At 43.0% G+C, this 16,719-nt stretch overlaps 1 protein-coding gene across 3 annotated transcripts in view; it reads left to right on the top strand.

Annotated features, from left to right (window-relative positions):
- SEMA6A (semaphorin 6A) overlaps window positions 1–16,719 on the top strand; it is a 129,243-nt gene that overhangs the window by 77,398 nt on the left and 35,126 nt on the right. For all 3 annotated transcript variants that reach the window (XM_027546936.1, XM_027546937.1, XM_027546938.1), the window contains exons 7-12: window positions 3,669–3,759; window positions 7,330–7,449; window positions 8,148–8,236; window positions 9,095–9,312; window positions 13,055–13,186; window positions 16,191–16,346. In XM_027546936.1, coding sequence (XP_027402737.1) covers window positions 3,669–3,759; window positions 7,330–7,449; window positions 8,148–8,236; window positions 9,095–9,312; window positions 13,055–13,186; window positions 16,191–16,346 — 806 coding nt within the window. The remainder of the gene's footprint in view (window positions 1–3,668; window positions 3,760–7,329; window positions 7,450–8,147; window positions 8,237–9,094; window positions 9,313–13,054; window positions 13,187–16,190; window positions 16,347–16,719) is intronic.

Here is a 16,719-nt window from a genome sequence, read left to right as displayed (position 1 = left end):
TCCAGCAGATCTTCCCAACCCAGGGATCGAACCTGGGTCTCCTGCTTTGCAAGCAGATTCTTTACCATCTGAGCCACCAGGGAAGCAGAGGATGAGATGGTTGGATGGCATCACTGACTCAATAAACATGAGTTTGGGCAAACTCCAGGAGATGGTGAAAGACAGGGAAGCCTAGTATTCTGCAGTCCATGGGGTCACAAAGTTGGACATGACTTAATGACTGAACAACAACAATGCAAAAAAATACTATCACTAGATATTAAAATTTCACATAATGACAGGAGCTAATTCAGGTGGTAAGAGGCAGCCCATCAAGTCAAACATTCAGCCAGTAACGGTATACTGGAGCTCTGACTTTAATTCTGCCACTTAATATTCCATCCCTGTGTGTCATTGTTTAGGACTCATTAAGATGAATGCTTTGAACAAATCCAAACGAATTCCCTAGCTGGAGACCTATCTCCTATGACAAATTACAGGTTTCCTTGGCACTGTGTTACCCAGCCTGCAAGGGATCCAGCTCCTTCTTCCCGCACGTGTTCCATTCCCCAGGGTGCTCCACCTCTAAGAGGTGCCTTCACCTCCCCCTTGTTCTAGCCACACCTGCTGAGACATGTTCCAGGAGCCCAGGGCCTCTCAGGAACAACAGACAGGATATACCTAGCACAGAGAATGGCAGTGAGAACTCTTGGCATTGCTCAGAAAAGTGTTTTTAGAATCTCTGGGCAGACTGGGACTTTCCCGAGGACATGGGACATAATGTATTTGGGTTCAGAGAAAATGGACAGTCTGTCTCATAAGTGCTTTTTAATCACTAGATCAGGACCAAAGGGTCAAAGCAAAAACAATAGCCAGTCTTCCACTGAAAGACCCAAATCACAGAGTTCAGAAGCATCAAGTGAAACTTTGAAGCAGGAAGGTGACAAAATTTTGGTCTCTGCTTCTGCATCATGCCCTGACTTCCACAAGTTTTATAACAGAAGTAAGCTGAATATATTAGAGAGATTAGAGCCCCAAATAAGATTATCCAGGGAAGAATTCTGAAGACTGTCCATTATAAATCTACAACTACACTCCATACCTTTTCCCTCCTGTTTTCTAAACCTCTTGAACTTCTGCACAAGTCAGGCTGGTTCTTAGTATAATTATCTCTACCCCACGGTGATTTAATTTCCCAGGGGCTGTTGTTAAGTCTGAGATTCGATGATTGCTACAAGGATTAGTTCTTACTTCAGGGAAAGAGGATTTCACCATGGCATTGTCTTGTGTCTGGACCTTTCCAAGTTCACAAACCAATACATTAATTCCTCATTGCTTCCCGCCCGTGACTAGCTATAGCTGTGGCCACTTTTTTAGAAGTAGGTACATTTAAAAAAATATATCCCCCTCATATATTATTGTTTCCCCAGGGGCAGGATTACAGCCTGCAACTGCTTGGGATAACGGCATTTCTGTTGCAAACGAAATATATATATATATATATATATACACACACACACACACACACACACACACACATATATATATATGTATAGCGGGTATCGCTCTGAATCCTTGTCACAGACTGCAAAGTCTGTCGCAGTTCAATAAGAAGCTCTTGTTGGGATAAAATATTAGGAAAAGACTTTCATAAAAATGTGCCGGGGAAGAGTACATTTGCTTTAAAGGGTGTCTAACTTGAACATCTTTCTCCTAAAAATGTATTTTTAACACAACTGCTTCATGTGATTCTCAGCCACAGTTTAAACAAGCATTATGGCTTTGATGTGGGAGATCCCAAAGTGGTTGCACATAGAAAAGGCCTGTCCTATCCTTGAAAAGTTTCTGTGGGTTGAGGGCAAAGAGCACAAATGATTGGACTATACTAGCGACTGCTCAGTAAGGATCTCACACTTTCCTCCTGGGCAGCAACTCCAGGCACCTTGATTTAAGGCACTTCGATTTTAGTGCTAAAGAGCACTTTACAGATCCCTCCTCAGTGCTGTCTTGGGTTTGTCTTCTTTCCATTTTCATATATGGAGTCAAACCATGCCACTGCCAGATGATAAACAAAATACCCTAAAACCATAAAGAAGACTGAAATACAGAGGAGTCAGAACATTAGTACTGTGGAAGATATCACTGTTTGGTCTCTGTGATGCTGAGATTTAAATGCTAGGAAGTTCTCATGGTGTCAAAAAGGGAGGGTGGGAGGAACCCCTGAATTATTGGTCTAGATGGGCCAAGCACTGACAGTTGGCTGATCAACAGAGGTTCATTACTTGCTCACATCACAGTCAAGTGTGGGTCAGTCAGAGAGTTTCTATTCTGAGAGGTTATTCAGAAAGCCAGCTCCATCCTGCTTATATGTCTGCCATCTCCTGCAATCTCTTAGGATCTTGCAATTCTCCACTGGGGATCCAGTGAAGAAGATGGAAAGAGAAGGGAAGAATGTGGACAGAGAGCAAGAGTGGAGGATCTGGGGAGGTTTTCAGGGGCAAGACCTAGAGGCGGGGCAGAGCCTAATACTCACACCCCACTGGCCAGAGCTCAGTCATGTGATCGTGCCTGACTGCAAGGGAGGATGGGAAATGTAGTTTAGTGTGATATGGAGGAAAGGGAAATTAATTTGTTGAACAGCTAGTAAGGCTTTACCTCACCTGCAAATGCCTATGAGCCAGGTAGGTAACTTGTAAGAGTGAAGCAAGCAGGATGTCAGTACAATCTATGGGTAAAGGGGTCTTGGTGCTAGAGACTATATGCCGATCTGAAGAAAATGGCAGGGGTGGCCGTTATTCAACTGTACCTTCCTGCCACTTGGCTAAGAAGGGCCTGAATTGACTTACCCACATGTTCAAAAGACAAAAGAAATCCAAGTTTTCATAAGCAATCTGCCTTTTTAAAAGAGAATTAGTTTTCCTTTTTCTTTTTCTGAACATACTCAGATGACCAAACAGGCAGGCTAGTAATAACCTCTAGCATACAGGAACAAGCCTGGGCTGGGCACAAGGAGATGGGAGTCAAGTGGCAACCACACTGCTCATATCCGGGGCCCATGGGAGCCTCTCAGCTTCTGGGCCTCTCTTTCTCATCTCCACAATCTGAGGGTCAGACATGTTTCTGAAGTAGGTGCAAAGGCCACCTGAGCTCTGCTTGCACCTGTGTTTTTGTTCATGCTTGCTGATGCCATACTATTTAGCAGGTAACCTGAGAAAGAATTCCAGAGTCTTCTCCTAGAACTTAACCCACAAAGGCAAGACTCCTCTGGCAAAACAAAACCAAAATTGAGGTCATTCTCTGTAGAGTTCATGACTTAGCAGATAATTCTAGGGGACAGGGGAATATGTTTTCCTGGTGAATACCTCAGAAATCCCTTTTCCAAGGAGAAAGATGCTTATTTCTCTAGCATTACAGGAGGATATGGGAATCTCTTTATTGTCATGGTTCTGAGTCAAGCAGACATGACTGATTCTTCTGACTCTCCTAGCTACAGAATCTTGGTCAAGTGACTTAATCTCTCTCAACATCAGCTTCCCCATCTGAAACTAAAAGACCTAACCTTAGAGAGTATTTGAGTATTATTTGCACCAGGCATAAAAATTGCTCAAAAAAGTAAGTGCTTTGTAAATATTAGTTGCTGTTATTACTGTCAGTTGTTGTTTCTAATTTAGTCCTATTATTTCATTTAGATGGATACTTTGGAGCCTGTGGGTGATGAATTTAGTGGAATGGCCAGATGCCCTTACGATGCCAAACATGCCAATATCGCACTGTTTGCAGGTAAATGACCTGATTTCCTGATTTCTCCTCATTGCATTTGTTTTCATGGGCTCAGCCTGTGGCTCTGGAGGATTTGCAGAGTCACAGTTGTACTTTGATTTTCTGGTGACTACTGTAACTAAGAAAGCCTTTTCCATTTGAAATCATATGGAAATTGTACTTTTGTTTTTTTATTGCTGTTCAGTCACTCAGTTGTCTCCAACTCTTTGCGAACTCGTGGACTGCAACATGCCAGGCTTCCCTGTCCTTTACTATCTCCTGGAGTTTGCTCAAACTCGTGTCCATTGAGTCAGGGATGCCATCCAACCATCTCGTCCTCTGTCGTCCCCTTCTCCTCAGGCCTTCAATCTTTCCCAGCATCAGGGTCATTTCCAATGAGTTGGCTCTTCACATCAAGTGGCCAAAGTATTGGAGCTTCAGCTTGAGCATCTGTTCTTCCAGTGAATATTCAGGGTAGATTCCTTTAGGATTGACTGGTTTGATCTCCTTGCTTTTTCTTTTTTCTCTCCTCACTTCTTAAGACAAGTCTTTGCCATGCTTACCCATGCTTCTCTGCCTTTAGAAAGAGTAACAACTTTGCACTGAACATGCGACATACTGGTTAGGGCGTGTCTGGGCTGAAGTAATAGAAAATCCCACCTCAAACCCCCAGTGTGAACTGAGTATTTAAGGTGGGGTAGACTTTGGGGTTGCTTTGATTCAACAACTCATTCATCTCATCCAGGACACAGGTCCTTTTCATTTCTCTGCTCAGTTTTCTTTCTTTCTCTGAGGGAGACTGGCTGTTCTCACAGTCATAGGATGCTGTTGGGTCTTAATTAGGGCTACATATCCTTTTGTCTGGGCTTCTCAGGTGGTGCTAGTGGTAAAGAACTCACATGCCAATGCAGGACACTTAAGAGACATGGGTTTGATCCCTGGGTTTTGAAGATTCCCCTGGAAGAGGGCATGGCAACTGACTCCAGTATTCTAGCCTGGAGAATCCCCTGGACAGAGGAGCCTGGCAGGCTACAGTCCATAAGGTTGCATAGAGTTGGACGTGACTGAAGCAACTTAGCACATAAACGCATCCCCTTGTCTACATATAGAAGGGAGAAGGAAAGAGGTGAAAGGAAGCTTCTATAAGCTCTTTTGGTTACCAGCGCATCTTCTCAAATATCATGACCTCATGAGCTTACATGCCTATCTCTGATAAAACTGTAGTGGCCAAAGGGATGATACTGATGATCAGAGGCTGACCAACACTCCCCATTGCTACTCCTTCCTTCCACTGCAAAGGATATAGAATGAAAGCAAATAAGCCATGACTTTCAGATGGGGATTTTTGTGTATGTATGTGGGTGTTTTATTGATAATTAGAAATTTATTTAGGAATTCATTGCCAGCTGTGCTCGTTGAGGTGGGTGCAGGGAGAAGTATTGGTATAGGAGCTCCTCCAAAGGTAGAGCATTCCTAGCAAGCAGCCTTGTAAGAAACACGAAGTCATGTAAACCTATTTGTAAGCATGGGTAGGGGCAAGGCCACTAAGAGTGCTTGAGGATTATATTCCTAAGTGCCTAACTTCTACTGCAGCACTTTTCTGACACTTAGTAATAGAGTAATGGAGGTTGTGGACTGCAGTGGAGAATGTAAATTTAATAAGGAAAAAGAGGCACCCCAAGGTAGAAAGAGGAGAATGAGCAGAGTGTTTTCCGAGGCCACCAACCTTCCAAGAGCAAGCCCCATGAAACCATCCTGTGGCTGCCACTCCTCCTCCCCGGAAGGTGTATCTGAATCCATGTTCACTGAAATGCTTGAAAGCTCTTAAAACTTCCACCATTATAAACAGAAGATACTTGTTGCCCCTGAATAGTTGTCATATTACCTAGAGTGACAAAATAGTACTCTATTTTACGAGTAAAAGTTCTGGCAAGATATCCAGTTTAAAATGTAAAACAAAGAGTATGGAGGAGTGTTCAACAGCAGTAACCACATACCCACACACACACATACCCCCCACTGTCCTCTCCTCCTCAGGTATATCCATATGACCCGGAGCTATGATTCTATAAGAAAAATTGTGATTTTTGCAGACGCATGTGTATCAGTAGAAAGGTTTGCCATCTGCAGCCAAAATCTAATCCAGAAGGTCAACACGTACAGATATATGACTGCCAATAATGTAGATATGAAGACAGCTCTACCTGAAACTGAGCAAATACCAGTTAAGACCAAAGAAAGTGAAAGTGAAAGAAAGTAAAGTCGCTCAGTCGTGTCCGACTCTTTGCGATCCCATGGACTGTAGTCTACCAGGCTTCTCTGTCCATGGGATTTTCCAGGCAAGAGTACTGGAGTGGGTTGTCACTGCCTTCTCCAGGGGATCTTCCTGACCCAGGGATCGAACCCAGGTCTCCTGCATTGCAGGCAGACGCTTTACCCTCTGAACCACTGGGGACCAAAAGTAGACCTCAAAGACTTTGCTTAGGTATGTTTATTTAAAACAGAACCATATGCTTATCCCACAAGCGTTAGAGCTTAAAGAGAACTGTGATGTATATAAGCCACTTCTGAAGATGCTCTGGAAACCACAATTAATGAAGACAGGTAACCCATTAAAGCTGAGCCAAGGAAGCTATTTATATTTATATTGAATATAATTATTGTTTCCATTTCACCTACACAGATTTTACTATTCCAGAACAGCCCATTTGATTATCTGTGTAAAGAATGCTTGCTAATCCAGGAAAAGAACCACAAATTTTAAGGATTTCATCTTCAATCATCTTGTCTCTCTTTTGCCTTGGATGTATCCTCAAGCAGAAGTCCCAAAGAGTATGAATTCTTAAAGAAAAGTCCAGTTTGAACTCATCATCATCCCTTCCCTCTCTTTATTTTGGCTTCTTGTATATCAGAATGTTCTCAGTTTGAGACTTTGGAAATACTGAAACAAGTATCTCTTAAATGGAAAGCTAGATCAGTAGGAGTTAGTGGCTCTCCTGATTGAGGTAAAGAGGAGCACAGACTCAAAAAGGATACACATACCAATCTTCTTTTTTTTTCTTTTTTTTAATCGGAGTATGATTATATGTAGCAATTTAGTCAGCTCTTTTTTGCTTACAAATCCTCTTTCTTCAACTTCCCTCACTTGCTTAGGCTGCGGACTTTCTTCTGCTTGCACTTAAATTTTTCTGGTGATACAATCAGCGTCTCTCTTTCCCGGGGCTCCTACCTAATCCAGTTTACCACGGTATGGTGGTGGCTGCAGTGTCCAAGGGGCCTTGGCCTTGAGATTTCAGTCAAGGTCCATCTAATGGAGTGAAGCAAACAACATTTTTCATTTACCCTGTTCCCTGAGCTGCTGCTGCTTAGAAATTGCCATGCAATTTAAAAATGAAAAATGTTTCATCTCGTGATCCCAGTTTAAAATGGTTAGGAATGTGGGCCAAGTATTTTCCTAGAGACTCTTGGATTTGTCTCAGTTGTCCTCTTATTTGCCTGATATAGGAAAGCCAGGTGGGGGATGTCTCTATTATTCCCCCGTGCCCACCATCTTGCTCCAACCCTATTCTCCTCTCCTCTTTCTCTTCAAAGATGGAAAACTATACTCTGCTACAGTGACAGACTTCCTTGCCATTGATGCAGTCATCTACCGGAGTCTTGGAGACAGCCCAACCCTACGGACCGTCAAGCATGATTCAAAGTGGTTAAAAGGTGAACAAACAATTAAAAAAAGAAAGGAGGTGTGGTGGGGGAGATGTATATCTTGAAGGAGATTTAGCGTCTGAATGGTCCAGATTGTAGTTTCATTTTAGTAATGGCTTCTCACGGACAGGAAGGTGGAAATTGCATCTCTTGCCCCGAGTTGATTTATTACCTCCCCTTTTCACTTCCCATGAGTTTCTGGAGTATTATCAAAACTACCAACACCACTATAATAGAATACATTACATTCATCTTTCCTGCTTCAAGCTCTCATTTCAAAGTCCCACATAAAACCAACTAAACAAAACACTTCATTCATAGAAGGGAACGGGGAATTAGAGGTGGTGGGGAACAGGAAAAAAGCTGTTCACAACCCGAATGAGTCAAGGTTGACAAGGCAATGTGTACAAAATCTATTCTGTAGTATGAGCCTTGTATTGTAGAAAATAAAATTACAGAGATATGCAAAACTCATTTATTCTTCATTGTTCATTGCAACTGCTTCTGGAAGATTAAATCTGTAGGCTTAAATGCTTTTGGAAATCATTAAGCACTTGCATGTGTAAAGTCACTAGAAACAGTTAGTGTTAACCAAATGTCTAATGGCCCTACGATTTTATTTCATAACATGTCTTTGGTTGCAACTGATTGCAGTTCTTTTCACTCTGTGTGACACGCCCCCAATTAAAGTGCCCATTTGTCCACAGAACCGTATTTTGTCCAAGCGGTAGATTATGGAGACTACATCTACTTCTTCTTTAGGGAAATAGCGGTGGAGTACAACAGCATGGGAAAGGTAAGAGGGGAGGATGCCTTAATATGGGGCCAATGTGGTTATGAATGGCTTTGAAACAAAACCATAAATCTAAGGACAAGGTCATCGTTTTGAGAAGACCCAGCAAAGACTGGTGGAAGTGAAACATTTTGCTTCCTTGAACCCCTATATGCTTTTTCTGATTAGTAACAGAATACAGGGAAACCTCTTAAATACATTGAAAACATAATAAACAGATGAGTTTCAAGTATCTTAAGAAAGATGTGGTTTCCAGGTCTACTCATCAAGTTTTTTTGTTTTGATTTGTTTTAAGCTGAGCTGCTCTACAGAGAGAAAGTAACTATTCAATACCTATAAGCAACCCCAGGGTCTCGACTGTATTCATTGCAAAAAAGCAATAGAAGACTTAGGGGATGTCTATTTCGATTATTTTTTACCAGAGAGTGGATCAAGACCACTGAGTTGGAGGGCACAAATTCAATACCAGGGTGGCTTGCACAGTTAGAGGAATTCAGAGCATGAGAGGCAGAGCCCAGAGGCAGCCAGGGAGGATGGCAGAGATGGCGCATACAAAGTACGCTTTTGTTTGAGGAAATAAAAAGCTAAGCAGTCTGTATGGAAATGAGTGTATGTGCCTGGGAGCTGATCCCCTGAAGGATTTATAGTTCTGTATTAAATGCCACAGCCTTATCTTTCAAAACATGCTGTTCCAATGCTGAGTTTTTCCCTTTTTTTTTTTTTTTGCCACTGATTTTAGAAACACAGGATTAAATTAAGCATCTTGTTGTTCTGTTTCTATTTTTCTAAGAAAGGTAAATTCTACCAAGATCTCCATGAAAAGTAAGTGCATTTTGTCTTCTCCGTGTTTTCCCCCTGCAGGTAGTTTTCCCAAGGGTGGCTCAGGTCTGTAAGAATGACATGGGAGGGTCTCAGAGAGTGCTGGAGAAGCAGTGGACTTCTTTCCTGAAGGCTCGCCTCAATTGCTCCGTTCCCGGGGACTCCCATTTTTATTTCAACATCCTGCAGGCAGTTACCGATGTGATTCGTATTCATGGCCGTGATGTTGTCCTGGCAACCTTCTCCACACCTTATAACAGGTAACCATGTCCTGGCGGTGCGGACTTCATCGGTCCTTCCCGGCTTCCTTTTCCCAAGGGGTTCTTGTCTAATACACAAGATTTGCAACTGATGGAAACACTGCCATTCACTATAACTGTAACGCTCAGTTTTCATCCACAAATGGTCAGTATAAGTGCTGTTAGAGAATTTTGGAGAAAGTAATGAGATAAATTATTCCAATATCTTTTCAGATGTCTGGGATAGAAACACTATTCATGTGTTATTTCTCAATCCCTCTAGTTATCTTGAAAAGTGAATACCGTTGCCTTCTTTTTACACTTGAGGAAACCGAGTTCAATTCTACTCTCTGGTCCAGGTAGTCCACAGATAGAAGCAGCAGCTTTGGCATTCAAGAATGTTCCTCTTTTCTAGGTCACCTAACCTTTTATTTGACTTTTAATATTTCTATGATTAGATCAGTAATTTTTGAAAAATACTGGATATGTATTAAAATGCTACAGGGTGAAATTTAGGAAGTAGATGAGTCCATCTTGCATCCCACCTGGTTATCATCCTGTTTGAGGAACCAGAATCCCAACCACAGCACCACTGTCTGATTCTGGAGGGGTTTATTGAGGATTTAGGTTTCATCAATAAACCTCAATAAAAGGAGTTAGTGGTTCAGTACTAAAGAATCCACCTGCAATGCAAGTGATGCAGGTTTGATCCCTGGGCCTGGAAGATCCTTTGGAGAAAGAAATGGCAACGCACTCCAGTATTCTTGCCTGGGAAATCCCATGGACAGAGGACCCTAGTGGCCTACAGTCCATGGGGTCACAAGAGATGGACATGACTGAGCGACACCACCACCACCTCCATTGAGGATTTACAAGTCATCAAACATTGTACTGAGAAATACTGAGTCTCAGCCCATTCATTCCTATTTTTGTATTTATTTAAGCTAAGACACTGAGCTATTAAATGACACACTAAAAACTGTCCCTGGAGCAGTGGACACATGTGGAGACTAACGCATAGAGGAAGAGGGACGCTGTGTTCCCTGGTACTCGGCTCTCCCAGCCCTAGCACTGTCCTGTGGAAATGATCTTCACTCTGGCCGTGGCCAAGAAATTGAAGTACATGTACTAGACTATGTACAATTCTGCCTGTTCTCTCTGATCTTCTGCTCAATCTTCTGATCTTCAAGACAATACACTGTCTTGTTTTGGATTATACTTTTTACAAAGACTTTGAAGAACCTGGTGAATGGCTAGATGATAGGAACATACATGATGAGACTGAAGGACAGCAGCTAGGAAAAAATGCCCAAGAACTGGGTAAAGTCCACAACAGAGCAAGCTGAAAGATGAAATAACGTTCCTCAATTATACAGAGGGCGAGAATCGAGCATCCCCCATTGAAGACAGAAAACATAAACCTGTATTGCAGCAAGTATTTAGTTAGGTTTAAGTAAGTTGTGACCATTTTTAGACTTGAGAATTTTTAGACTTGAGAATAGAAAAGATGTAAAAATTCAGGCCTTAACTGCTTGTACTTTGGAACCCATGTATCTAGGAGTGTTGAAAAAGAAGACTGTTCTGGAACATAGGAATGTAAGTGCCAGTGGAATTTCAGAGCACATTTCTAATTTTTTTTAATGTTTTTTGAGAAAATGAATTACGTTGTGATTATAACAAAGTAGGAGATTCCTAAATATTACACAAACTCCATTTAAAGAATTTTCTTTAAAGGTCCCTAGGAGACATTCAATAAGTGCATGCTAATGCAGTCTCAGAAACCATATTTGGTCAGTAAGATCAGAAAATGGCAAAAGTATGCAGACCAGTCTTCATCTATAAATGATAGTCCCTCTCTGATTACTCCCTCTGGTTTCATCCCTTTCCACCCCATTCTCCACACATTCCCACTCCATCATGTCAGGTTGTCTCAAATCCTTTAGGGGCTCCTCTTGCCCTGAAGATAAAGCCCAGCTCCCTTGTTGGCATGGCATGGAAGCCCATCATGGTCAGCTCCTCCTCCAGTGCAGAGGGTTGACTGAACCACTCACACCCTGCTGTCTTGCCCAGCCTGCTCCCCCAACCTGTCTGCTTGCCCACTGAGCCCCTGGGCATGCTCCAAGGCTCAGTTCCAATCACATTCCCTGGAACTCTGCATGTGCCTTTCATATATACTGCCTTTACCAGATGGTCTTGGAAAAGTTGCTGTTGTTATTATTATTATCACTGCTGCTGTTGCTTGCTGCCACACTGAATTATGAATCAGCTGAGAGCACAATTTGTTATTTACTGAGCATTCACTGCTTGAGATTGGGGATTCCATAAATATATGTTGAATGAACAGAAGATGGGAATAAAGGGAGGGGATAAAGTAGGGAAGAAAAAAGAAAGGATTTTACACATGATTCTAACATTAGGAAGATTATAAACCCTAGGGTATCTTTAGCAATTATGAAGTGCCTCATAAAATACTTCCAAATTTATCCTATTTTTCTTAATATTTAAAGTAAATGTGTACACCTTTTTTAGGAGAGCAAGATGTGAAAAGAGTCTTACAAAATTAAATAATGTTAGGGGCGCTAAAGTTTCAAAACAAATGGAGATCACTGTCTTATTATAGACTTAATATTGTGAATAATACACACATACACACACACACACGCTACATACTTTAAAATTCATCCTGCCACTCTGTTTTAAATAAGCTTTCTAATCCTCCCCCATTTCTCACTTTCTTAGTAATACTTCAATAATTATTTTGTGAAATTAAAGGTGGCATAAAATTCTCCTAATCATACATGCAGTGTTTTCCATAGCTTTTCGACATGTGCAAAATCCAGGCCAAATCATTCTCTCTGCCCTGTATGAAGCTGATGCTGCCAAGCGCCTGTGTCTTGCCCTGGGTGCTTCTGTGTGCAGTGACCCACTATCTCAAAGCCTGATTCAAACTGTTGGCCAGCCAGTGCCTGAAATTTATTTGATCAAAATCAAGGAACAACCATAGAAACAAACACAGGTTCAAGTAGTGTACCTAGATGAATGAATAATTCATGTCTTCTCACCATTGATGAAAAACAACCCCAAAGTCCTTCCAGGAGTGCCAGGCAAGAATGTAATTATAGGTAGAGATTACTGATGTTATTATTTAGCACTTAATCGAGCATTTTATTTGCAAAGCATTGGTGCTTTAGAGATTTAAACTGTTTAGTCTTATGCAAATAAACAGGAAGTAAAATTGGCAGTGTCCAGTGATTAACATAAAATATGTTTGGGTTCCTCACACATACATTCTCACTACTGACGTCCTTGACTTGAGGAGCCAAATTCAGAGAAGGAATATGTGGACAGCAGGGACACTTTTACTTCAAACTTTTACCAGTATCAGAGATGCAGAATGTTGTCCAAACATTTTATCTTTGGTTTAAAGACTGGTAATTAATTTCAGGGAATTCATGAAACTTGAAAATTACCAGGTCAACCATTCCTCCTTTATAAACAAAAGCAGTGCCAGACACAAGACCAAAAAAGGGTTTTTTTCCCTATGATTTTGCTTTAACTAGCCCTTTCTTTAAGACCAGTGAGGCAAATCTGATTCACTGGAACAGTCTCCTTATGCACTAGGGTCCCTTACATTTATACTGTTCAGAGTATGAACACTAAATTTCAACTGCCAGCACTAGGGAAGTTTCTTTGGTGTATGTTTTCCAAACTGCATGTGGAACTGTTGCACAAGTAACACTTTGTATGAAATGTCCCATCGCAGCATCCCTGGATCTGCAGTGTGTGCCTATGACATGCATGACATCGCCAATGTCTTTACTGGGAGATTCAAAGAACAGAAGTCTCCAGATTCCACATGGACACCAGTTCCTGATGAACGCGTGCCTAAGCCCAGGTACATGCCCATGTTTATCAGGCTCTTTTAAATTTCCAGAAGTGGTGCAGTTAGCTCCCATGATGAGTATCTTGGGCTTCCCAGGTGGCACTAGTGGTAAAGAACTCTCCTGCCAATGCAGGAGACATAAGAGACATGGGTTCGATCCCTGGGTTGGGAAGATCCCCTGGAGGAGGGCATGGCAACTCACTCCAGTATTCTTGTCTGGAGAATCCCATAGACAAAGGAGCCCAGAGGACTGCAGTCCACAGGGCCACAGAGAGTCAGACACAACTGAAGCAACTTAGCACACACGCAATGAGCATCTTATCAACTGCACACCAGGGCCTTCCATGCGGGCAGATACAAATGCCAACACAAAAGAAAGGCCTATGAGGCCATTTACCTTCATTCCTTTAGCCAAAACGCCAAATTACCCAAGTTATATTCAAAACAGTGACTCTCTAGTCTTTCACTTAGACTATATAATCTGTGGATTATCCACTGTAATCCTTGGATGACAGGAGCCATCTGCCCCAGCAGCCCCAGTGGTCTATAGCTGAGGAAACTGAGGCCCAGAGAGGTACAGAGTGTGTTGTGCAAGCTCACCGATCTGGGGAGATGACTTCCACCACTCCTCCCTGCTTCCCTTCAGTTTCACGGAGACCCATGTCTTTCAGCCTTAATAAAATGTAAAATATAAACAGTGTTCGCTGGATTCTGTGACTAGACTGAATCACAGCTAATCCTGAGCTAAGGGCAGGTAGGGATCAGCAGGTGCAGTGGGCCATTATTAGGATGTCTCTGGTCTGAGGGTTCTAGTCTGTTTGGGGTCTGGATATACCGTGGGTTCCCTCGTCCTCAAAACATGCCCCAAAAGTGCCTTTATGGGGAACCTATTGTCCAGAGACAATCTAGAGACTTTTGGTCCTGTGTAATTTCCATCAAATCTACACACTAAACCAGTCCAATACTTTGTCCACCTGATATGAACAGCCAACTCATTGGAAAAGACCATGATGCTGGGAAATATTGAGAGCAGGATAAGGGGGCAACAGAGGATGGGATAGTTGGATGGCATCACTGACTCAACAGATGTGAGTTTGAGCAAACTCCAGGAGATGGTGAAGGACAGAGAAGCCTAGCATGCTTGCAGTCTGTGGGGTCACAAAGAGTCGGACACAACTGAGTGACTGAACAACAAACCAGTTCATTCATTTCTCTAACTGGGACAGGATGAAACCCTCTCCCAGCCCTGTGCCTGCCCTCTTTATGTTTCACACGCGGCATACCTCCCTTTGTTGCTCAGTCACTCAGTCGTGTCTGACTCCTACAGCATTTGAAACCTACATTATGAATATACAGAAACATACCTGTGTGTTAGCTTCCTCCACTTAATCTGTGGAAGGAAACCCAATGTCTTTTAAACTTTTTTGGTTTCCAACTCTTTCCTCCAACATCCAATTCCATCCCCCCAAAAGTACCTAACCCAATTCACTGAATTGAACAACCTTAGATAATATGAATCACTGTACCCAGGGCAGAAACCCCTATGATCCATCCTTTTTCATCCCCTGAACTATCTGGTATGTGCCTTCTCTGTTACTAAAGGAGAACAGGCTAATTGTAAAAAACATACTCTGGCAACCTCAGGCGAATTCTCAAAGGCTCTAAGTCAGATGGATTCTCTAAAGGAGTGTTGACTACCTTCCAGGCAAGCAGGACGCATACTTTAAGTGACTTTCCACTGGTCATCGTTCCGCACGCTGGCCTGTCTCTCTTACAGACAGCAGGATGCTTTCCCTGGCTGGCTGGGTTAGTGCCATGAAAGCATGTGCCCAGGGCTAGATCCTGCCAGTGCTGTCAGGGTCCACTTTTCCCTCCTGCACCAGAGGGGCAGCCAGGAGTCTGGACAAGACTGGCGCTAATGTCTCCCTGATCTGACTTTGCTGAGATGTCCCTTGACTCCTGAAACCATGTCATTTCTTCTAGAAACCAATCTTCAGTGTCATTGTTCAGCGTGTTTTAAAATGACTTTTCAGACAAGAATTTCAGTGTAATTGGCTTTTCATGCCTACCCAAATCAAATGAAAGCAATAAAAAAACAAAAGGTTCCCTGACCTCCTGGTAATGAGAATGGGTTATACTGAGTCTAGCAGGTAGGTTCAATGGTAAAGAATCCACCTGCCAAGCAGGAGATGCAGGAGGGTTATACTGAGTCTAGCAGGTAGGTTCAGTGGTAAAGAATCCACCTGCCAAGCAGGAGATGCAGGAGGGTTATACTGAGTCTAGCAGGTAGGTTCAGTGGTAAAGAATCCACCTGCCAAGCAGGAGATGCAGGAGGGTTATACTGAGTCTAGCAGGTAGGTTCAGTGGTAAAGAATCCACCTGCCAAGCAGGAGATGCAGGTTCAGTCCCTGGGTTGGGAAGATCCCCTGGAGGAGGAAATGGCAACCCATTCCAGTATTCTTGTCTGAGAAATCCCATGGACAGAGGAGCCTGGTGGCCTACAATCCGTGGGGTCGCAAAAGAGACGGACACGGCTTAGCAACTAAACCACCACAAAGCAGGTTTCATAAGGCCAGCAACTTTCTGAACACCTTTGTTTTCTACATTTGTGAAAAAGTCAGCCCAGTTGTCTCCTTCTGTGGAACAAATGCCTCCAGAACTCCTAGCAGGGTTTTAAGACAGGCAGAGCAGTCCCAGGGACGTGCAAACGTCTCACTTGTTTCGAAACTCTCACTTGTTTCGAGTTCCATCACTGTGTGGTTTGTTTGTGTTTCTGGCGGGGAAACCCGGCTCCTCTCAGCCAAGGCTGAACCGTCCTGGCTCGGGCTTCTCTATGGAGCGCGGAGGCGGCCCCGAGGCAATCTAAGCATATTTTTTGGTGGCATTATGCATTGTTCAGCTTCCTATTCTCAGCCTCCAATCTATTCTCCCTCATGCGAGTTGCATAGAGAAGCAGTTCATTCAAAGAATTTGCCATAAAGCGTGATAGAAGCTCACTCCCTTTGTTTCTTTGTAGGCCAGGCTGCTGCGCCGGCTCCACCTCCTTAGAAAAATACACCACCTCCAATGAATTTCCTGACGACACCTTGAATTTCATCAAAACGCACCCGCTCATGGATGAGGCCGTGCCGTCCATCATCAACAGGCCATGGTTCCTAAGGACGATGGTCAGGTGGGTGTGAGGCAAACCGCATCCTTACTGGATTTCCCCTGTTCCCGCCCATGATCATTGGACCTGTCATTGGTGGATCATGATTTGAAGTGCCATGAACCCCTTCTGTCATCCTGGCCCGGGTTCAGTTCTGAAGTCCTGGGCAGTTGGGTGGATGCCACCAAACCCCCATAACCACATTCCCAGTGAAAACACAGTTCAGAGAGTTTCAGGCTAACTGGACCCAGACCAACAATTAGAGGAAGCAAAGATGTCTCCTTTACCTTAGCTGGTTAATTCCACGTGTGTTCAAGTAGAGGAGCGTGAAGACAATCAGTCAATGGATGTACACACCTGTTTGTTTGCTGTGGTTGCAAAACATACTGCAGATTCC

This window comes from Bos indicus x Bos taurus, chromosome 7, assembly GCF_003369695.1.
Source record: "Bos indicus x Bos taurus breed Angus x Brahman F1 hybrid chromosome 7, Bos_hybrid_MaternalHap_v2.0, whole genome shotgun sequence".
Taxonomy (NCBI): Eukaryota; Metazoa; Chordata; class Mammalia; order Artiodactyla; family Bovidae; genus Bos; species Bos indicus x Bos taurus.
The sequence above is the reverse complement of the archived record's forward strand: the minus strand, read 5'-3'. Positions and strand labels throughout refer to the sequence as shown.